We start from the raw sequence: 22,857 nt of genomic DNA on the forward strand, positions 1-22,857 counted from the left end.
TTAAACACACCTAGATCAATAAAGCTTTAATAAAAGGTCCACTCTTTATCTTGATGATCGGTACTATATTTGTGTGCTAGTTTGAGGGTAAAGATGTGATCATTTCTTTAGTTGGCTTAGATAGCAACATATTTGATGCCGATTCACTTAAAAAGGATTGTAGAGTTGTTTTGATTTGCATGATCATTTTCTTGATTTGTGGAGGACCATATTTGTTTGCTTGATGTTAAGATTTTGGGAGATTGCTTGGAAATAATTGAAAATTTGCATACTTGAGGTAGTTTTCATCCAATACTTGTTTGGAATATTGGTGTCTCTCTAGTGAGAAAGATCTTAATGTTTATGGGTATCATTTCTGGAAACTCTCACGAGACTTCACTCGTCCACTAAGGGTAACCTAGGGGTTTAAAAGGCTTGTTGCATGTGCTAAATGCAATCGTGTTCCCTACGAAAGTGGTGTTATCCATTTATTGCTTTTTAGTTCATAGTTGTATAGTTATTTATTTCTTTATTTCCTTTATAGTTCATTGCTAGGGACTAGCAATATTTAAGTTTGGGGGTGTGATAAGTGCTGAAAAGTGCGCATTTAAACCCCTTAAGCTTGAGTATTCTAGGACCTTATTCTATCTTATTTTTTCGTTTTAGTAAGATTTCATGTTATTTCCCTTTTCAGGCACTTATCCCCAAAATAAGTCAATTTAGCTGAATTAGAGCATAAAAGATGCAATCTCAAGCTTAGTGGAAGAAATGAGCAAAGTGGAAGCAAAGTGGTGGAAAACAGCCTTCTTCGATCGATCGAACCAAGCTCCGATCTATTACACAGTGATCGTTCCAACCATGCCGAGATGGATCGAGCCTTTTGTCCTTATCCTCGGGAAATTTCCCTCTTCGATCGATCCAACATTCCTTCAATCGATCGGACATTTTTAATCTTATCCCCACCTACCACTTTTGTCTTTTTCTCAAAATATGCCGAAAATATCTCGGCTTTGCCATTATTCTAAAAAGGCGCCGCCATAGTTCAATCGATCGAACCAACCTGGTGATTGATCGAACCTCCTTAAGTGCGAGAAAAACAGAGTTCCATCCAATTAAAAGGTGTGCTCGTGGTGTAATTATTTGGAGGTCCTAATGCACGAGGTCTGACCATTGGGTATGACATTTGAGCTACCTATATAAGGATCTTGGCCATTTTTACATCATAAAGACTTTAGAAAGGAACCATATGCAATAGGGAGGTAGGAGGAGTCTAGAGATCAAGAGAGAGATACACACCATTTGGGAGAGTTCGTCCACTCATCTAGGGTTTCCATCAAGGATTCCACCATGGAAATAGCCCTTGAGGGTTTGTGTAATGACCCGGTCATTTCCTTCCTTTTCTTTTTCCTCAGAATTTCACGGATAAATTTTTTCGTTGAAATTTCCTTTCTGAGTTCAGTTTCTTGTCGCTTAGTGTCGTCTCGAGTGCTCAGAAATGGTTTCTGAGATTCTTTCCTTTGGATTGACAACTTCCTTTGAGGACCGAGTCATTTCCACATTTTTCATTTTTCGACATTATTCACTTTTCGTCCTTTTCCCTATTTCGTCCTTTTCCCTATTTTTTCTTTTCCCCGTTTGTCACTTTATTGGCGTAACCTCACTCTTTGTGTTCGGAGTTGGTTTTTGACTTAACATATCTTCATTCTAAGTGGTTTCCACGAAATACGTATCTTTACTTTTGCAAGAAAGTACTCTGGTTGCTCCCGGTGTCCATAGGGGCATGGATGCAAAGTTCTTTGAAATTATTTTCTTTTCTTGGGGTGTTTTTCATAAATATCTTTTGAAGATATTTTATTTCAGGGGTTTTTAAGAAAATATTTTCGGAAGATATTTTCATTTTGGGTCATTAGTGCAGTTTTTACTTTTTGGAGGGGCCATTGTGCAATTAATGAAAGTTATTACAAAAATGCCTCGTTTTAAGCCTGGATCCTCGTACGGGATTCATTTTCACTTTTTGTTGAGTCGTGTACTCATAGAATTCCGTTCTGGTCGTTTTTCTCTAGTTTTAAAGTTTCTGACTCTAGTTGCCACCGAACTTGTTCAGGGCATAACTTTCTGCTCCGGACTCGGTTTCCAACGCTATTTCTTCCATTGTTCATATTTTCTCATTTTGAATCTTTTTCATTCACAAAGTTTTGCCGTTTGAGAGCGTTTGCTCAAATTTCACTTTTCTGGACCCAGCGGGACCCGTTCGGGGCACTTTTGAGATTTTCTATAAATAGGGGGACTTAAAATTCAAAATTCATCTTCTCCCCTCTCCATGCACGACCAAAACCTGCTATGGCAGCCCAAGGGGGCTGCCACCCTTCTTCTTTCATTTGAACCTTCTTCCCTTTGTTAAAAAGTCGAAGTGCCTTCGCGTTTTATGTTTGTCTTGACCACGCGCATCTTTCTCCCTTATTAGAACCCGTTTTTGGCCAAATTTTGAGTTCGGGTTTGAAGTCAAGTTGTGATTTTGATGGGGCTTCTTGTAGGTTCATGTAGATCATGTTGTCCCCAACAAAACCCTTCGGTATTCGTCGGATTCGGAGCATTTTTTTTCGGTGGGCTTTTGAGATTTTCATCTCAAATTAAGTTAGGGGATATTTTAGGGTTATATTAATGTTGTATTGATTATTATACGAGCATATACAACTTGTGAGCATGCCTTATTCAAGTTATAGAATTTAATTTAATTATTTTCTTTGTTTAAGATTTAATTCTTATGATGCTAGGCAACTTAGAATTAAATTGTGGGATGCTAGAAATTTAGGCCTTGGTATGGTGGTTGATATATATTAAATTAGGGTTATTTGAATAAGAATTGCAAATTTTATTTAATATTTATCTTTTGTGAAAGTTTAATTCACCTAGTTGTATCAAGCATGGAATCAACTTGTAATGTAATATTAAAGTAGGCCTTGGTGAGTTCTTTAACATATATTAAATTGAGGACATATAGATATGTTTGAAAATCTAGAAAAAAATTAATTAATTAGCTTAATTAATTTTATTTTTAAGTGTTGTAGTCACTTAAATTGATTTTGGGTATAATATATGTGAAGGCTATGCTATGTCCCTTAACATATATTAATTTAAGTTTATTTGGGATTAATATGAAATCTAGAGACTTTTCATGTTAGGTTGAAAATCCCCTTTAATGTAGTGAAATTAATTACCTTGTGAGCATATTACTAATTGGATGTAGAATTAGTACTTGGGGCCTCTTAAAATGGTAATTGGACTTAGCATGATATGGAATATCATTGACTTGTAAAGCTTGTTTAAATATATCTTGTGTAAGTATATAGCTTGTTAGAATACTACAATTGTTTACCTTGAAAGTTTGTTACTAAATTGAAGTTTATTTAGTACTTGTGGCTTAGGATAGTAATGTGACTCAATTGTTCTAAAATATTCTTGCTTTATATGTAAATTGCATATTGAAAACATGACATGTCATATGCTATTTAGACTTGAACTATAGGACATGGTTTATCTGAATTCAACCTTTCTTGTGCATATAAATTGATTTCTAGACATTATTTGAGATGTATAAGTTTGGTTTAACTTATTAATTTTGTATAAGTTTTGAAGTTATTATTTTTTGAGGCTTGTAAGGATCATACTCATGTGATGGCTAGGGTTTGGCCCTAGTACGGATTCGTGAGTCTCCTAAGTCATATGAAGTGCGCAATATGTAGTACCTTGTGGGTCGTAATTACCCGAAATAACTTATACACGTGCACACTAGGTAGTACCTTGCGGGCTAGTAACCTGGAATAACTCGATTGGTCTATAGCCAAGGATCCTAGTCTTTCCACTATTTGATTTCGCATTCAATTTCAAGTTGTTAATCATGGATTACTTGTAGCTTGAGAATTGATATTTGCTTTGGATATTTGAATCCTATTTAGTATACTTGAACTTGTATACTTGCTTCGTGAGTTTAAATTTCATTTAGTATGCTTGTGCAGTATATACTTGTTTTAGGCGTATCTCTTTTAGCTTAATATACTTGTGTTCGTATACTTGATTTACGAGATTTCCATATAAAAATGTATACTTGTGTACATATGCTTAGACATTGCATGACTTGTCTTAATATGGTTTAGTATACTTGGAAATGTATGCTTGTATGTTGTGTAACATGTTTTAACAATGCTTAGTATACTTAAGCATGTATCCTTGTGTGCCGTTGTTCACTTTAAATTGCATGAGTAGCTTAGGATGATCCCCGAGTCTCATTTTGAAATAGACGTTAGGTGGCATGAGCCCTTTGACATGTTTTACCTTAAGGTGATATAATTGTAAAACGTTAGGTCGATGCATGCTCATCTCCTACGAGTAGCCTTATGTTACTCACCCATGTAGTGGGGACATTTTTCAGGTACCGAGATCAAGATTCGGGATTCACATCATGCTTGGATGATTTGTAGACTTGAAGTTCTTATTTCTTGTAAATGTTGGCTTGAAATGCCATTTATAGCTTTACATGTCAAAATGTGTAAATTTGATTCTATTTATGTAATGTGTACATAATTACACTCTTTACAATGTATTTGACATGTATGAGATGAGGTCATAGGCCAATGACATCTAATTTGTACCTTATGTAACTTTTAACTTCATGAAATATTATGAAAATATTGAAAAATGCTAAGTCATTGGCTCACCATGTTTGCATCGGGTGTGGGAATTTCATTTTTATTCTTCCATAGGGTCTTATTGATCATGTTTGAACTGTGGCCAAGGGCCAAATGGTAATTTGACTCCATTTTATATTTTTGGATTTCAAATTTCCCATTTCAAGTCTATTTTTCTCATTTTTGGCCGTCAGGGGGTCAAATTTTGAGTCGGGGCTTCTCGGGAGCCGCGGACCATTCCCGTGCACTTAGAATCATTTATTACACTTGCGTGCACATTCTTTTCAACCTAGAAATGCATTTAGGGCCAAATGCATACTTGGTGCAAAGTTGCATTTTCTGAGTTTTTGACCCTTTACTGAACTAGGGGCATTTTGGGCATTCTACATTGAGTTTTTTTTTAATTCTCTAGCGAGTCATGTAGAAAATTCGATTTCGGGAGGGGTTTCTTTTTTGTGTTTTTCCAAAAAATGTCATCTTCATGCCCGTTTCTGCTCTCAGTTCTGGACAGCAAAACTTCCTTTTAGCTTCAGCAGTTTTTTTGGACCCTCTTGACCTATGCTGTTCAAGGGGCATTTTAGGGACTTTACAACATTTTTTTTTGGTTTCCTTCCATATAGCTGGGTAGAAAACGTGATTTTAAGGGGGGTTTCTTCTTCGTGTTTTTCCAGAAAAACTCGTTTAGGGATCCGTTTTTAGCCTCAGTTTCGAGAAAAAAATTCAAATGGTGCTTACTGTCAAAACACTATTCCTGCCCAGATTTTTGAACCCAGAAAGTTGATATTTTTTTGAAACTTTGAGGCTTCATATCTTAATCATCCGGACTCCAAATCAAGTGATTTTTGAGTCTAAGTTTATTAATTTTTACTGATCTATATAACGGTATGCACGGTTGCATCAAATTATATCTGAAAAGACCATTTTACCCCTTATAAAGTACCCTTGCCGTACTGATTTTAAACCCAAAAGTTGGTTTTTATGAAACTTTGACATTTCATATCTTCTTCGTCCGGACTCCGAATCAAGTGATTCTTAAGTCTAGATTCATTAATTTTTCCTAGTCTATCTAATGGTATGCTCAGTTGCATCCTGTTTTGTCTAAAAAGACCATTTTACCCCTTGCAAAGTACCCTTGCTGCATTGATTTCAAACCCAAAAATGTGATTTTTATGAAACTTTGGAGTTTCATATCTTCTTCATCCGGACTCCGAATCAAGTGATTCTTGGGTCTAATTTGATAAAAATTTTGCTGTCTTTCTAGTTGTGTGCTCGTAGCACCCAATTTTATATTTTTAGAAATGACCATTTTGCCCTTGGGGGCCTGTTCGGTCTTTTTCTGATCATTCGTTCCCGCATTAGTTCTCATTGAGTTCCACGACCTCATGAAAGATCATTTTGACTTCTTAGAGTCTTATTTTCTATTTTTGCTTCCGCATTCAGCTCCGTTATCGGGTCAATCTTCGGTTCATCACAAGACGCACTAGCTTGAAAAACTAGGGCCGTCACAGTTGGATGACTACATCAATGAGTGGTTAAACCATTCTCTTGGGGCTAAAGATAGCCCTAAGCATGCCTCCTAAACTTTGATGCTTTGTAACTAAAGGGGATTTGTGTTGTAATTATTGTCATGACATCTTATATATATATGAATTTTGTTTCTACAATGATTTGTGTGCCTTAATACTTTCAATTGATCATTTAATTCTATCCATATGTCTATATATACTAGGATGAATGTTCATGTGTTTATTTCTAGATTTTGTGGTATTGATGCATTATATGTGTTGATACTATGAATCTAGTGATGGTCAAGGTATAGTGCTTAAATAGTTACTCTTGTAGTTTATTTGATGGTTCATACTTATTTCTTGATGGATTGTGCCACACCCTTAGTTTAATTAGTTTAATATTCATGTCACTAGCTTAGTTGTAGTGTAGTTGCCTTATTTTCTTAGATAGGTGGACAATCCATGTTTGTTGTTTGATGTTCCATACTTATGAATGCAAGTAGTATATTTCTCTAATTTGATGATGTGCCTTGATTGTGGACTTAAAGGAAGGAATAATGGCTTAATTTGATATGTTGTACTACTCACAAATTTGGCTAGACAATGTATACTTAATTAGTCATCCATGCTTGTTGATTCAATTAATGACACACACTTGTATTGCAACACACAATCCCTCTCATTCATTAAACATTGAGTGTCTAGGAAGATGATGTTTGGCAGTGACCTCTAAGTCCCAAGACCCGTCTCTTATATTCTTTACATTTCATTCTACTTCAATTGCTTTACTTTGCATCCATTTAGTTTACATTTTAACCAATCAAAACATCTTTGATCACTCGACCTACTAATCCAACGTTGATTTCCAAGCTAGATACACTCCATTTCCCTTGGGACGATCCTTACTCACCCTAACTATATTTATAGTTAAAAATGGTAGTGGTAATCTCTAAATTTAAACTTGACCACACTACACACTCTTTGTACAACTTTGGGTACATTGACAATGGGCAGAACCAATGTGATTTTAAATAAGGTTTGGCTGTTTGCCACATATCATATACATAAAATGGATGTCAAAAAGTGTGCTTAAGCACACATTACAAGTCTTAAGGTAAAAATGATATTTTTAACCTAACTATGCATTACAACTTGAAAGGCAAAACGATGCATGCTAACACTTGCATGCTCGTTAAAATATATCAAATCATATCAAAATATACAAGATGACTTAGGCATGTTGTGCATCCCAAACCAAGGTATCCATACCTAAAAAATAACCCAACAACTTAGGGTGAGTAAACAAGTTACTCGTAAGGAGAAGTGCATGTGTATACCCTAAAGTTTCAAATGCCATGCAAGTTCAACATAAATAGTCACAAGGGATCATTCCTCCTAACGTCTATGTTCCAAGGTGAACTAAAGGATTATCTCAAGTTACTTAAGCAATTGAAATGAAAGGCAACATACAAGTACACATGCTCAAGTATATAAAATAATATTGAAACACAATGCACGACATACAAGCATACACTTTCAAGTATACTAAACCATAATAAAACAAGTTTTGCAATGTCTAAGCATACATACACAAGTATACAATTAATATGAAAAACTCGTAAATCAAGTATACAAGTACAAGTATACTATGCTAAATGAATTACGCATAAGACAAGTATACACGGCATAAGTATACTAAATTAAATTTACACACACGGACCAAGTATACAAGTTCAAGTATACAAAATGAGGTTTAAATGAACGAAACAAATATACAAGTTCAAGTATGCTAAATGAGATTTAAATACACGAACAAATACACAAGTTCAAGTATACTAAATAAGATTTAAATATGTAAGGCGAGCACCAATTCACAAGCTATAAGTAATTCATGATTAACTACTTAGAATTTAATGCAAAAATCAAATAGTGGAAAGACTATGATACTTGGTCACAGACCAAGCAAGTTATTCTGGGTAATTATGACCCACAAGGTACTACCTAGTGCGTGCGTGTATAAGTTATTCTAGGCAATTACGACCCACAAAGTACTACCTATTGCACACTTCATATGACTTAGGAAACTCTTGTCTTCGTATTAGAGCCAAACTCTATTCATCACATATATATTGTCCTTATAAGCCTTCCAAAATCAATAAGTTCAAAACTTATGCAAAATCAATAAGTTAGACTAAACTTATACAAAATCAAGTAATGCATAAAAACCATCTTCCATGCACAAGTAAGATTGAGTCCACACAAATCATGTCCTAGAATTCAAGTCTAAATGGCATATGACATGTCAAGTTCTCGATATGCAATTTATACACAAAATATGAATATTTTACAACAATTAAGCCAAATTACCATCATAAGCCACAAGAACTAAACAAGCTACAATTTAGTAACTAGTTTTCAAGGTAATCAATGGTAATATTCTAAACAAGTTATATACCTATGCATGATATATTTAAACAAGCTTTGCAAGACAATGATATTATATATCATGCTAAGTCCGAATACCATTTTAAGAGGCCACAAGTACTAAATTTACATAAGTCTAGTAATATGCTCACATGGTAACCAAACGTACTACATTTCAAGAGATTATCATCCTAATATGAAAAGTCTCTAAAATCAAATAATTTGGAAAATGAAACAATTTACCTATGGCAAGATATACATGCTTCCAAGGCTTTGAATTATCAATTAAGCTATACAATGCCTATATACTATAATTCCTTAAGCTACTAAATACATGATATCTCTACACACTATATATATATAAGGTAAGCATGCCTCTAAATCATGAATTTAGCTACACAATATATATATATATATACTATAATTTGGAAAGCTATACATATATATACACCAAATATGCTTTTAAAACACTAAACCCTAAGTCATTTCAAGGATTTACAATCTATATACAAGACTATGGTTTAGTAAGCATGTAAACAATATATATTAAGCTCCAAAAACACTAAAATACTAAGGAAATAAACATACAACAACCCCTACCTCACTTTGAGATGAAATCTCAAATCTCCACCGAAGCAGAACTGATCCGAATCCTACAATACTTTGGGGTTTTGTCAGGAATAACAAAATGAACATTAAACCCTAAGGACATAACACCAAAATCCAAACTTGACTTCAAACCCGAACTCAAAAAATGGCCAAAACGAAATTCCAATTGGTTGGAATCGAATGCCTCGTTAAGGCCGACATTAAAGCCTAAGGCATTAACGGAAAAATCCAAAAAAAGGAAGGCCAAAAGGGAGGAAGAAGGGTGGCAGCCCAAAGGGCTGCCATGGCTGCTGGCTAAGAGAGGGAGAAGATGACATGAAATATCCCACTCACCCCTTGTTTATAAAAAAACTCAAAAAATGCCCTGAACGGGTCCCGCCCGGCCCGAAAAAGTGGAATTCGAGCAGACACGCTCAAACGGCAAAAACACCATGAACAAAAAAGAACCGAAATGATAAAAAAAAATTGAACAATAGAAGAAACAGCGTCGAAAATCGAGTCCCGAGTAGAGAGATATGCCCCGAACAAGTTCTGCAGCAACCGGAGTCAAAAAACTCGAAAACTGGGGAGATCAACCGCAAGACAATTCTAAGAGTATACAACTCGATGAAATGTGAAAATGAATCCCGTACGAAGATCCAAGCCCCAAGGAGACACTTTGCAATTAACTTTCATTAATTGCACAAAGGCCCCTACACAAAAGGATAACTGCGTAAGTGACCCAAATGAAAATATCTTCCAAAAGATATTTTCTTAAAAACCCCCAAATCAAAATATCTTGAAAAAATATTTATGAAAAGTACCCCAAGAAACGAAAATGTTTCTAAAGAATCTTTTCATTCACGCCTCTACGGGAAAAAGAAACAACCAGCGAGCTTTTCTCCAAAAGTATAGTTACGTCTTTCAAGGAATCAACAAGAATGAAAGCACATGAAGTCAAAAATCAACTCTGACCATGAAGAGTGAGGTTATGAGAAAGGAAATTTCAATGAAAAAATAATAATTCATTAAAATGGAGAAAAAGGAAATGAAGGAAAATGACCGGGTCAGTACATTACTATTATCTTGGCTTCAATAAATTAATAATTGTTGATCCGGTCCAATAAATATGAACCTAATTCAATTAAATCATAAATTAATTTCTACTCCACTAAAGGAAATTAATTGACCTCCAATCAAATAGTAAATAACCACTAATTCAATGTTGTACTTGACTCCTCTATGCATAATTAACTATCGGATAATTAAAGCCATAAATCCGACCGCACAATTAATATATTTATTTTGGTTCCTTAATTATTTTCCGACTTAATCATAACAAAACATTTGTTTGACAAAAATAATAATTTAGTAAATAAATACATAAAAAAAAATAAAAATAAAAATAAAAACTATTTAGTCTACAACACACGAAGACCTTCAAATTTACTTTGTGATCAACCATAATCGATATAAATAAATACAAATAGCACCGATACAAATATTGATAATATAATCATCTAACTATTAATTACATAATTACCCAGAGTGCCAATTATAAGATCCACCGATGAAATCAAAGTAATTATTAATTAATAAAAAAATCTATACTTCTTTCATACTTGAGAGTTAAATCTCATGACGATGATAGGGAGTAATTACATACGACGACTCTCGCAATATATCTCAGCCTGTTGCAGATTCGGTTCAAGCCTTTCTAGTGTTGTCATTTTCTTCAGGCCTTTTAAAATTCCTAAAGAATCATTTTAAGTCTTATTTTGCCTTTTTTTTATTATTTTTTTAAAGCATGCAAATTTCACAAGAATTTCATGTTTTATTATCACCAATATCCGAAAAAAAAAAAAAAAAAAAAAAAAATCATCCCTCAACCATGTTGTAATTTCTAAAACTTTACTTAAATAACCTTTCAAACCATTCCATAGTTGAAATGAAAGTAAGTTTTTGTCTAAGTCATTCCGTTGCTTTTTGTCTAAGTCACTTTTTGTTTTTTGTCCAAGTAACTTTTCTTTTTGTCTAATTCACTTTTGTTTTTTTTTTTTATTTTTTTATTTACATTTTTTGTGAGTTTCAGAAATATTCCCTAGATCCGTGATCTACATTTGTGGATTAAAAGGTACAAATAATCAACTTTAAAATCAGTTGTTAGAATCAATGGGTCTTCAAATCCTCCATGATTATTCGTTACAAAATAATAACAATAATGACATCTTCATTGGCTTTTGCGGGTCTTGCACAGCTTTTGAATGGGTGGTTTTGGACTAAATTTGTATAGTAGGTTGAAGTGTAAACTAGAATGACCGAACTACCCTCAATTAGGATATCCTTTTGGTGGTCAGTAGTTGCCAGCATCCTTCAAATGGATAACTGTCGACATTCTCAACCATTTCTGTAATTAACTTCAACACGGTAACCATTTTCACTCAAAACCTTCCATTCATCCCATCCGTCATGGCTCGCTTAACAAACTTAAATGGAATCTTTGAAGCCTTACCAGCAATTCCTAAGCTTCCCAACATCCAAAGTCGACCACCACGAAAGAGAGCAACAATTCTTGAATGTCGTCACAGCAACAAGAATACAGAGCAAGAAATTCAAGTTACAAGAAGGATAGCATTAGGTCTGTCCACCTCAGTTGCAGTGTTTGGGAGTTGGGGAATCGGAATTTCTCTTGCTGACGATAACACCCGGTTGTGGCTAGACGGCCCTCTACCTGTACCTCCGGTCTACAACAGTAAGAAATCCACCTATCATCTTTCTTCCTCATCTTACTGTCTCATCTGTTGGGAAATTTGCACAAATATTATAAAGTAAAAACATATTACATTTTGTTAATATTTTCAATAAAAATATGCTTTTTCCATCATGCACATATTTTACTTTTGGAGAAAATATTTATTTTAGTAATTGAATTGAAAATTGATAGATATACATACACCACAACCTTGTAATCTATTGAATTGATTAAAAAAATTACGGCATAAGGAATTAATATATATATATATATATTTATTTATATATATCATAAGATACACTTTAACCATTTTCTAATCTTAGATAGAGAGAGAGGAGAGAGAAGGGCAGGAAATGGATATAAAGGTATATGCACATATGGGTGCGGGATAAAATGAGAATTAGGTAAAATAAAATTTTTATATTTAGTTTTTGTCAAAAAAAAAATGATCAGATGGATTTATTTGTATATTTTTTATTTTTTAAATTTTATGGATTAATATGCACTTTTTCAAAAAATAAGAACTAGATCTGAACAAACCCATTTGCTTTTTCTTTCACTGTTGCAGTAGATAATTATTTATTTATTTATTTACTTTTCATTACAGAAATGGCAAATGAAGAGACAGGGACTCGTTCTTTCCTCAAGAAAGGGATCTATATTGCAAATATTGGGATTGATGGAAGTGCGTATAGGCTAAGGAAGTATGCGTTTGATCTCCTGGCTCTGGGTGATTTGATTGGACACGATGCTTGGGATCATGTTAGGAGGTATCTCCACCTTAAATCCACCTTCATGTACTATGATTTCGACAAACTAATCTCTGCAGCACCACTAGATGATAAGAAACCTCTCTCTGATCTCGCCAATACATTGTTTGACCGCTTTGAAAAGGTAAATTACTCACCACTTGAAACTAGAGGTGCACACGCTCGAGCTTGATCTGGTTACCAAACCATTTCCAACAAGGGCCAAGGATAAAAGGAGAGGTCCTGCAATCTCACTAATCATTGATTAGATTCTTTCATTAATAATAATGTTATATTAATAGTCGATGGATGTGCACGACCTTTCCCTTTCAACAAGTTTAAACAGTAAAACCAAATCGAAACAATAAATTATTAGTTTTAATTGTCACTTGCATTTCAATTTGATTTGATTATTTTCAACTCTAAGTCAATTAAACTCTTTAATGATTTTGGTCGTCACTGTAACGGTTTTGGTAGTCACTATAACAGTTTTGCTAGTCACTGACATTTCATTTTAGTTTGATTTTTTTTTTTTTTTTTTTTTTTTTTACTTTAACTTTAAAATTGAACTATTATTTAACGAATCACTGATGATGAAACCAAAACATACAGTGTCTATTGATCTGGGATTTATTTATTTTATTTTTGACTTTCTAAAGAAATTTATCTTTTCTGTGTGCTGACAGCTTGATGATGCTTTGAAAAAGCACAACCTTCCTCTAACAGAATCATGTTATCAAGAGACATCAAGTATTCTCCAGGAGGTGATGGATCGAATGGCTTAAATCTACATTATCACATTTCACATCACCAAAAAAAAAAAAAATCCCGTTTTGTTTGTAATATTGAAAGAGCAGTAGTAGAAACCATTTTATGGCTACTTGGAAGGCAATAAATATAAATGGTACTTTTAAGATAAAATGATACAGCTTCAAGCCTCCCAAACATGGCACAATTTGAGCATTATCCAATAACCTAGTGATAGAGTACCCAAATTCTCGAACAAGTGTGTCAATGTTTGAGTCCCCTCCCCCTTGTTTGCCAGGATTAACCAAAAAAAAAAAAAAACATGACACAATTTTGGACATTATCCAGTAACCTAGTGGTAGAGTACCTAAGTCCTCAAACAAGTGTGTCAAATGTTCAAATCCCCTCCCCCCTTGTTTGCCAGGATTGAAAAAAAAAAAAAAAAAAACAAAACAAAACAAAACATGGCACAATTTTGATTCAGCTGTACAAGGCAACAAAATGCTTCTTTTCACAAGGGCGTACAAAGAATTTTTGCAAGTGTTAAATACCACACTCCACATTAAATATTTTTTATGAACACAAATTAAATGATTCGAAAGGGCAACCCCTATTATAACTGATACAAGCCCAATATTCTCTCTTCACTATACAAATTACAAGCAGATTGATTATGTTAGAATTGGTTTCATTTTTCAGGCAATATTTAAAATGCAACTCAAATACAGAACACAAGATTTTTCCAAATGAAATTAGAACACCTTTGCTCTTTCAAAAATCAACCACAACTCAGGCGAGAATCCGAAGACCGCATATTAGTTTGACGTCGGGGGATCCCAATCTCACAAGCATTAACTCTTGCTGCAAACCGAAGCGAACATAGTGACTCACCCACCGAGGAAGGATCAGGAGAAATATTGACAAACATCAAGGTCTTTGAGTCCCCACCTAGGCAAGGCTGTGATTGAACCATTGATTGATCAGAAATCAGAACACATCAAATAATGGAAATCAACAAAAACTCAACAAGGCAATCTAGTAGAAGTTTGGACTAATTTCTCTATTCTATTACATTTTTTGCTAAATAAATGCATATTCTATCAAGCCTAAACAATCTGGACACAAAAGTAGTTGAAACCAGACAAATGGATTCAGAATTTAAATCTAGACTAGCCTAAATAGATGATATGGTCTTTTGAACATTTAACCTAAAGCTTCCCTAATCCTTACTAATATGATGATAAAAGGCAAACGCATACTCGAGGCAAGTAGGGCAGGCTGCTAACTCAGGGATTCAGTCACTCTAGTGGTTGGTTGGCGGCGGCTCCCTCTGGCCGTCGGTAAGTGGGCAAGTAGGCCTACTAAGTCTAATTTCGCTGGGGAAGAAATAAACAACAAACCAGACAATTTCCCTCCTAGCCACTATCACCGATTTGGCCTTACCGGAACTGATTGGTTGGACTATCACACAAATGGCTAAACTACAACCAACAAGCATAGCAACCCAGAATCAAGACTTGTAAAAGTCTGTCGAGTGTATTACTCTAATGGTTCCTATGACACAGGTCAACAGACTGAGATCTGCCAATAAAAAGTATTGCACATAAACTTCAGCTTGTGTATTCAAGGTTAGTTATCTGATTTTACTCATATTTTAGGGTAAGTATTCCTTCCACCATTTCTTCCATTAATAGCAAACAGAGAAACTTCTAGAATACAGAATTAGTAACATCTCATTTACTGCATTGCTCTCATTTTAAACCATTTACCTGGAGAAGATATGTAAGCTTTGAGTTCCTAAACGGTACATGGTCCTCCTTCTTTGCCAAGGCAAATATAACATCGCTTAAAGATGATAAACTCTTATTTATGGCCTGGGTATAATAAAAAAAAAAAAAATAAACTGTTTAATAAGGAAGATCAATTACGGTAATCACTAAAAATTAACTCATAATGCTTTGTATCAATACTTGAGTTTCTTTCAGCCGGTCACCGGTAGACCCACTCTTAGAGAGACGCTCGCTGCCAGCAAGGTCAATAAGATTCAGGACACCTTGTACTTGTTGTTCAGTGCTCTAAGAAAAAACAAAGAAGGTTCATCATTGGTGAGCATACTTCTGTAAGCATGAGAGAGATGTTACGTTTAACATGCTAGAAAGGATGGCGAGCCAGAAGTCGTACCTCATTAACACCAGATATTCGCAGAGTGAAGACAAAATGACTTCTCGAAGATTGCTCATTCATCTGGGTCCTGCCAACCGACCTATATGAAAACAAATTGTTCAATAAACATGGAGACAAAAAAAAAAAAAAAAAAGCACTCTTTAAAATTATTATTATTATTATTCTAACAATAACAACAAATAAAATAAAAACTAAAATCTAACACATCATATGGTTGCATAAATATTTTGATGCAATACACCACATGCAATATTTGAGAGAACATTTTTTTTTTTTTTTTTTTTTTTTTTTTTTTTTTTTTTTTTTTTTTTTTTTTTTTTTTTTCTGTTCTTTAAATCATCTTAAATTATATACTTGCCTTAATAAATGAATGAGGTCGGCCACATGAATTCTTTTTCTAAGTAATGTCTGCAAAAAAGAAATACGTAGATACTTCTCTTTTTCTTTCTTTTTTTTTAAATTTTAAAAATAAAGAAATAAATAAGGCCGAAGATTCATAATGCCAAGGGCTGGTAATATGTAAGGAAATAGGAAACACTTGAAACTTTTTTTTTTTTTTTTTTTTTTTGTGGGGGGGGGGGGGGGGGGGGGGAGGAGAGAGAGAGTAAGCTTTTTACATTTGAACAACCACAGACAAAGTTCCCAAAACAAAATACATGGATCAAAAGGGAAAACAATGTGTTAGGATCCAATACTGTTGAATACCTGCTCTGTGCAGCCTGATCTAGAAGAAATGAAACCTCTTTGCTACTATGAACATCCACAATTGTTAGATCAGAGACATGAGTATTTCCATTTGCATCATGCTTAATGGCAAACTGCTTTCCTACAACACCATTCTCTGTTCGTGACACATCTGATCGATTTGTTGATAACAAATCACGTATCGTTTCATTATATATTTCCAACATTGAAACCTATACATGTTCAAAAGACAAATGTTCAGAAACCATGAATATGGAATGAACAATATGTAAAATTTCACTACTCACCTGCATTTCATACTTCCATCCTTGTGGTTGAAGGGATTGCATTGTCTGAAATATCTGCTCTAATGAGCGGGGTATCAACCCTTTCTGATCTGGGCTTCCTGGCCTACCCATCATAGTATATGTTTTACCAGAACCAGTTTGACCATAAGCAAATATGCAAACCTAGAAAAAGAACACCATTGTCCATTAGCACGTGAACCTAGAAAAAGAACACCATTGTCCATTAGCACGTGACTGATACCAACAGTTCTAACCTCATACAAAACAATTGCAATACATTCTATGAAATGGCATGTGAACATTAAGATAATTCCGAATTGTCAACACTTGGTTGGCCTAATTGCATGAACTACAGAAAGAAGAATTACTTTAAAGAACCCAACAACTGATAATACCTTGAGAAATAGTTTGTAAGATCTTCTAGAGTCATAGATTCAAGTGATGAAATCATCAGCGATAGTAATGAAGATCAAAAGTAGAAAATACCAAAAGCGTGAAATAAACATGATCTCTGCTGGGGTGGAGCAGGAATTTTATCTTGGGGGGCCGAATTAGTAACATGGAAATAAAACTTAAGAAAAATATCTGAAAAATCCTGGTATACGAGTAGCAGCAATAGTACATAATTTTGTGATTGCAGGCTATTCAAATAAGTTTCAAGATTGAACCAATACGAAAAAAAAAAAAGCTGTTGGGAAACCAATGCTAAGGCAAAGTTGGAATTGTATAATAATGTAAGTGCAAAAGATCTTCTTATGCAAATAGGATACAAGAACAGCGGATAAAAGAGAAGACGGAAAAATTTTAAAATTAAATTAAATTTGTTAGAGAGAGGTTTTTTATAAAGGATATCATGAGAAGAATGAAGAAAAAAAGGAGTATCCAGAAAAAGAAAGAAGCTCACAAGCTAGGGTTTCTAGTGGATACGAAGAAAAGATTGATGAAGATGACTAAAAGGAAAAAATGGCAGTGTAGCCTGACCTGATCATTGGAGTTGGACTTCGGTGTCCATATTTTGTTTATTTGAAGGGGCACATGTTTTGAAAAATCAATTTCCTTTTTATTTATTTTTTATTTGGAGGGGCCAGATATTAAAATTCTTAAAACTCAATGGTCTATTATATAGAATTTTGGAAAATTTTAAAGGTACATAAAATTTTCAAAAATTTATTCTGCTCCTGTCCAAAATAATTATATAATCTTACTTATTAAAAAATTAATAATTATTAAATAGGTTAGAGTGTGTCACCAATGCTAAGACTTTTTACAAGTGATTACCAACCACCACTTGGAAAAGATAAATACATAAACCATTTCTACAGTAGTTGCCATGAAACAAATCAAATTTATTGAACATAAATAATAAAATTTGGAGTCCACTAAGCAATAAATCACCTTATAACCATCAAGAGCACTCTGTACAAGCTGTGAGATTTCCACAAAAACATCCTCTTGTAGGGCATCAGGCATAAATACTTTGTCAAATGTGAAAGAATGTTTTTGCCCTTATGACAATGGAAACATAGATAAGAGTCATATACAAGACACAATAAAGAAATAATGTATCTAAAAAACATACTTCTAAATGGACATTTTTCTAGTAAATATATACCATTTTGCATCAAGTCAATGGCCCGTCCAAGTGCTTCGGTTGTCGTGGGATAAGAGAAAACCTTTGCCTCCATGCCAGCACTATCATCAGGCAACAAAGGTCGTACTCTGCAGAAAACGCGAATGTTCCCTTTCAATTCCTGCAATGCAGTAGTCGCTAGTGAAAATTTTGTGTACAGCCATATGGGGGAAGTGTACTTTTGTGCAAAGTCAGTACCAATATAGTATTGTGCAACTTTTTGCGTTGCTTCTCTCCTTCAATAATCTTCAATTCTGCATCTGTAAGACGACCTTGTAAGTCAAGAATAATGTTTTTCTGCTCTTCGAATTCTGTTCTTGTCGCCAATGCAGACATATCAGACATCTAAAAACAAACCAATGAAACAGTTAACAGTCACCCATACTTGAACCCAGAAGCCACATGGCCCAAATATAGCTAATTTAAAACATGTTTCATGTTATCGTAATTCATCATACCTGCAATTTCTTCTCTGCAATAGCGAGTTGACCTTGCAATGTTTTAATTAGGTTACTTTGAGACAAACATCTTGCCTTCAAAACAAACATGTCTCGTATAAATTATCAACCAAGGCATAATATTTGTATGACAAGAAAGGGAAACAAAACGAGCATACCTCCAAATCATTCGACTTTATTGCTAAGCTGTCTAACTCAGCAAAATATCTTCCAGTAGACTCTTTATATTTCACTACTTCAGCTGTTAATGTCTCTACTTGTAACAATTGGCGGTCACGATCATCTCTCACTAGCTGCAAATCTCCCCTTAGGCATCCAACTTCAGTCACTAAAGCTTCATTCTGTTTCATTGCCTGATCTTGAGAAGCCTAACAAAACAATTCAAGAAAAGACATTCAGATATCAAATGGTGGGGGAAAATAAATAAATAACTACCACTTGATTGTAGCATCACACAACCCACATAACAAGCTGAATGTATAATACACATAGTAAGATGGCATGTCCAATATAATATATTATTCTATATCAAAATTATGATGGTGATGATAACGATGATGATTCTGTCAAAATTATGAAAAAAAATAAACCTGTCAAGGACCCAAATTAATTAAATTGCAAATCACCATAAAACTTGTTAAAGATGTTTACACACAAACCAGCTTGTTCTTTTAAAATCCAGATGGAATTACATAACAAGATAGATAGAACGGCTTGAAGCATATCACAGCACAGTGAAATTAGAAAATGTAGATGCTGGTGTGAGATCAGTAATCTGCCAAGTCAGTAAAATTCAACAAGAATAGCAGTACGAAGTTGCTTCTTTAAAGGGTTGTATGCATATTCGTTGGTAACATCTATATCATTTCCTTCAATGTTATGAAATTCTCTACAGTTGTGAATTCTTCCCAATCTCCATACAGTTGTACAGTATCTGCCATATGAATAGACCCCTCAACAACACTATAACTTGAAGTAGTGAGAAATGCAAAAGAAAAAAAAAATAGTATGTTGCACTAATGAATCGCAAAGAAAAGAAGGGAACCAACTCTAGATGAACAGAGCTGATCCTGCAATGAGTTGTAGTGTCCTCTTAAGGAACTGAGGTTCTCCACTACAGCAGCTTTCTCTTTCTCCACACGCTTAAGGGTCTCATTAGTCGTAGCAAGCTCAGACTGAAGTTTACTGTTATACTGCTGCAAACTTGTATTATACTCCTGCAATCGCTTGTACATGTCATTAAGTGACGCTATCTGCAGAATTCAATAAACCCAGTGAAGTTAGTAAAGTGATTTTTAAATTTTAACTGATAACTGAAATGAAAGGGAAATAAATTTGATTCGATCCAATTTTATCATTTCACATTACCTTCTGCATAGCATTTGTGTTCTCTCGCTGAGTTCTCACGAGCTCTTCGGAGAGAGAAGCCTGTAACTTCTCTGCAGCAGCCCTAGCCTCTTTTTCTCTTGTCAGAGAATCTATTGCAGCCTAATTGTCATGTACAAAAAAGTAAATACCCATGGATAACAGTTTGCAAAAGTAAATTTGTATAGGCAATCCATTAGTTTACATATCAATGTTGTTGTTCTCAGACTTACCAACTTATCTAATTCTTCCTTTGTAAATTTCTCTTGTAATGAAGCGTAATTTTTTCTCAACTCCATAATAATCGAATTCAACTCGTCTTCCTTTGCTTTTATCAACATCTCTAAGAGCAGAGGCAAATCAATTTATATCAATGAATATATCAAAATTTCCAGTGAATTGAAGAAAACAGAAGAAACCAATCATACCCATATCTGCACATTTTCTCTCTGCCAATTCCAACAAATTCCTTAGCTTCTGTTGCTCTGAGAGATAGTTTCCTTCAAGCTCTTGGAACCATTTAATGCAAAGCCTAAGCCTTCTTATGTATTCCATCATCTGGTCACATTTCTCCTACAGATATCAAAGCTTTTTGACATAAATTAAAATATATATAAATAAAAAAATAAATAAATAATAAAAATAAAAACCCAAAATCATATACTCCAGTACTTTAAAATTATTAAATTAACTTAAGGAGTTAAATTCCTCTAACCTTAAGATTAAATTTGTTCTTTGCTTTCATCTTCTCATTCAATAATGCCTCAACATCCTCCTTGGTGAACTCGATCCCCCCACATTCGGAACTGGCATTGCTAGCAAGATCTTGACCTCCTCCTCCGCCGACTCCGCCTCCATTCACAACCGAAAAGGCTTGCCGGGTTCTGACGGCATTTGCCGGCCCCACCATTTTTGGAACTCCTCCTCCGATATTTCGCCTCTTTTCTACCGAAACTTCATCGACAGAAGAGTAGTTGCTCTACAAATCAATAAAAAAGTAAAACCCACAAACAAATTCATGCAATCTTTAACCTAAAATACGGATCAACTATAAAACCCCAAATTCTGAAAGGTAGAGAATGTTATGAGCGACAGAGTCAATCAATCAAACCTTACATTTGAAGAAGGGTTTGCAGGTGTAGGAGTGTTGGGGACTGGAGGCTTGTTCTGGTTCTTGGAAGCCATTTGATTTGAAGAAGACTAGAGAGAGAATTTAGAGAGAGGGAGAGAGTGAGTTGGGGAGGGTAAGTTGGGTGTGTGGTTCTGGTGGGACCGTAGATTGTAATCAAAGATACCGATTTTCAATCTGCAGCCGTTGCTTTAATCTGCAGGAACTCACGATCCACACAATGGAATCCGATAGCGAAATGAATTCTTTATTAACCCCTAAGAAATAAAAAATAATAATAATAATTAATTAATAAAAAGAGGTAATTTCTCTTTTTCAGTTTTAAAATTTTCACTGCGCATTAACTCCCAAGTCTGAAGTTTCTCTCCCCCCCCCCCCCCTCTAGACCTCATCTAAATGGTAATTTCGTAAATCCGAGTGTGGTGTGGGAAGAGCGTGCGTTGGACTTTTCAAATTGTTTTGAAATTGAATATGGCGGTATCCTGAGACCCAATGAAAGAGATACGTTAAAAGTTCTTAAGGACAAATATGCCCCTAATGTTTAATCTCATTTACCAATTACGATGTAGCTTTTTTTTTTTTTTCTTTTTCTTTTTCTTTTTTTCCTGATTGTTTTTTTAATGGGTCTTTCCATGTGTTTATAATTTGGATAAATTACACTCACATTCCTTCATGTTAGGCCTAATTACACACGGCGATCTAATTAAATTATTTATTAGCAAAAATATTCACACATGGAATCTATCTTAAAAAATATGTTCCGCATCATTATATTAATATTTATTTAAAGAGAATTGCTATTTCTCCTGACTACAAAAAAAATCGACTTAATACGACTCCTACATTGATATTAGTATGTCAGCCAACTGTTCAAAATTCACAAGCAGTTTACAATTCTTCTTCTTCTTCTTCTTCTTATTCTTCTTCCTCTTCTTCTTCTTTCCTCTCTCACTCCATCATCTCCCCCTTCCCAGCGAACTCTCCGTCCTAATCGTCCGTCGATCAAAGTGTTCATCGAATCCCCAAGGATTGATACTTTGATTTTTTTTCTATGCATAAATGACCCCATCTCAACTCTTTGGAACACTGTTTGGAACCCAAATCTCTCTCTAAACATGTATCTCTCTCTCCGCTAGTAGATATTCTTCCCATGGTCGGTTAATCTCCCCACTCGCAGCTGGCAAGAGTAGGCATAGGGTAGTTAATGTGGGTCTTCGTCCCCAACACAAACAGGTTTCTGCAATATTTTTCCAACTAAACTCTAGCCCCTTCCACATTCAATTCAACTCACTAATCTACATTAAAACTAATTGACTGACTGACTTCATAGGGCTTTAACAATGATCATCGACCCACATGCCAGTGACCTAGCGGTACCAAACTCCTACTTCCCAAAGGGAGGTCAAGGGTTTAAGTATCAGTGGAGGCATGTGCATGTGAGTACCAACTAAGAAAAAAAAAATGGTGATCATCAAAACGAATCTAAATATTAAAATTGAAATCATGTGTACCAAAAAAATTGGGTCCAAGAAAAGCTTCATCCGCGGCCTTGGGTTCTCAATGTATATACATTTGTAACACACACACACACACACACATACACACACATATTATGAACCAGATTGGATGCTTTTGCAACTGTGAACACCTTTAAAACCAAGAATCCT

The 22,857-nt window shown here is 34.6% G+C and overlaps 2 protein-coding genes across 4 annotated transcripts; one reads left to right on the plus strand and one right to left on the minus strand.

Moving 5' to 3' along the window:
• The first annotated feature begins 11,557 nt into the window (after positions 1-11,557).
• Positions 11,558-13,895, plus strand: LOC132311101 (photosynthetic NDH subunit of lumenal location 3, chloroplastic). Its single transcript, XM_059808830.1, has 3 exons — positions 11,558-11,936; positions 12,544-12,830; positions 13,372-13,895. Exons 1-3 carry the CDS (start codon positions 11,654-11,656, stop codon positions 13,468-13,470), a joined length of 669 nt encoding a protein of 222 aa, XP_059664813.1. The 5' UTR covers positions 11,558-11,653; the 3' UTR covers positions 13,471-13,895.
• Positions 13,896-13,963: 68 nt separating this feature from the next.
• LOC132311099 (kinesin-like protein KIN-14N) lies at positions 13,964-21,347 on the minus strand. Of its 3 annotated transcripts, none has more exons than XM_059808827.1 (17): positions 21,178-21,347; positions 20,777-21,040; positions 20,490-20,634; positions 20,295-20,404; positions 20,065-20,184; positions 19,746-19,949; positions 18,855-19,064; positions 18,697-18,771; positions 18,437-18,583; positions 18,221-18,359; positions 18,004-18,113; positions 16,609-16,770; positions 16,322-16,533; positions 15,614-15,695; positions 15,403-15,507; positions 15,202-15,306; positions 13,964-14,390 (listed from the first exon to the last, which is right to left on the minus strand). In XM_059808827.1, the coding sequence occupies exons 1-17, from the start codon at positions 21,244-21,246 to the stop codon at positions 14,211-14,213; spliced, it is 2,439 nt and encodes an 812-aa protein (XP_059664810.1). In that variant the 5' UTR covers positions 21,247-21,347; the 3' UTR covers positions 13,964-14,210. The 3 variants fall into 3 exon arrangements, with proteins under 3 accessions (XP_059664810.1, XP_059664812.1, XP_059664811.1); XM_059808829.1 differs by having other exon boundaries at positions 20,777-21,015; positions 21,178-21,346; XM_059808828.1 differs by having other exon boundaries at positions 21,173-21,346.
• Between the last annotated feature and the right edge of the window lie 1,510 nt (positions 21,348-22,857).

The sequence above is a fragment of the Cornus florida genome, unplaced genomic scaffold (genome assembly GCF_030987335.1).
Source record: "Cornus florida cultivar Cherokee Brave unplaced genomic scaffold, ASM3098733v1 CherokeeBrave_3.0.0_Hap2_Chr06, whole genome shotgun sequence".
Taxonomy (NCBI): Eukaryota; Viridiplantae; Streptophyta; class Magnoliopsida; order Cornales; family Cornaceae; genus Cornus; species Cornus florida.

What these genes read in the sequence shown, in the direction of transcription:
- LOC132311099 (XM_059808827.1), bottom strand. Translation starts at nt 21,246, where the DNA reads ATGGCTTCCAAGAACCAGAACAAGCCTCCAGTCCCCAACACTCCTACA. An exon ending in AGTTGCACAATACTATATTG is followed by an intron (nt 18,360 to 18,436) that starts GTACTGACTTTG and finishes ACTGCATTGCAG; the next exon opens with GAATTGAAAGGGAACATTCG. An exon ending in CATTGACTTGATGCAAAATG is followed by an intron (nt 18,114 to 18,220) that starts GTATATATTTAC and finishes CATTGTCATAAG; the next exon opens with GGCAAAAACATTCTTTCACA.
- LOC132311101 (XM_059808830.1), top strand. Translation starts at nt 11,654, where the DNA reads ATGGCTCGCTTAACAAACTTAAATGGAATCTTTGAAGCCTTACCAGCA. An exon ending in TGTACCTCCGGTCTACAACA is followed by an intron (nt 11,937 to 12,543) that starts GTAAGAAATCCA and finishes TTTTCATTACAG; the next exon opens with AAATGGCAAATGAAGAGACA. An exon ending in TGTTTGACCGCTTTGAAAAG is followed by an intron (nt 12,831 to 13,371) that starts GTAAATTACTCA and finishes GTGTGCTGACAG; the next exon opens with CTTGATGATGCTTTGAAAAA.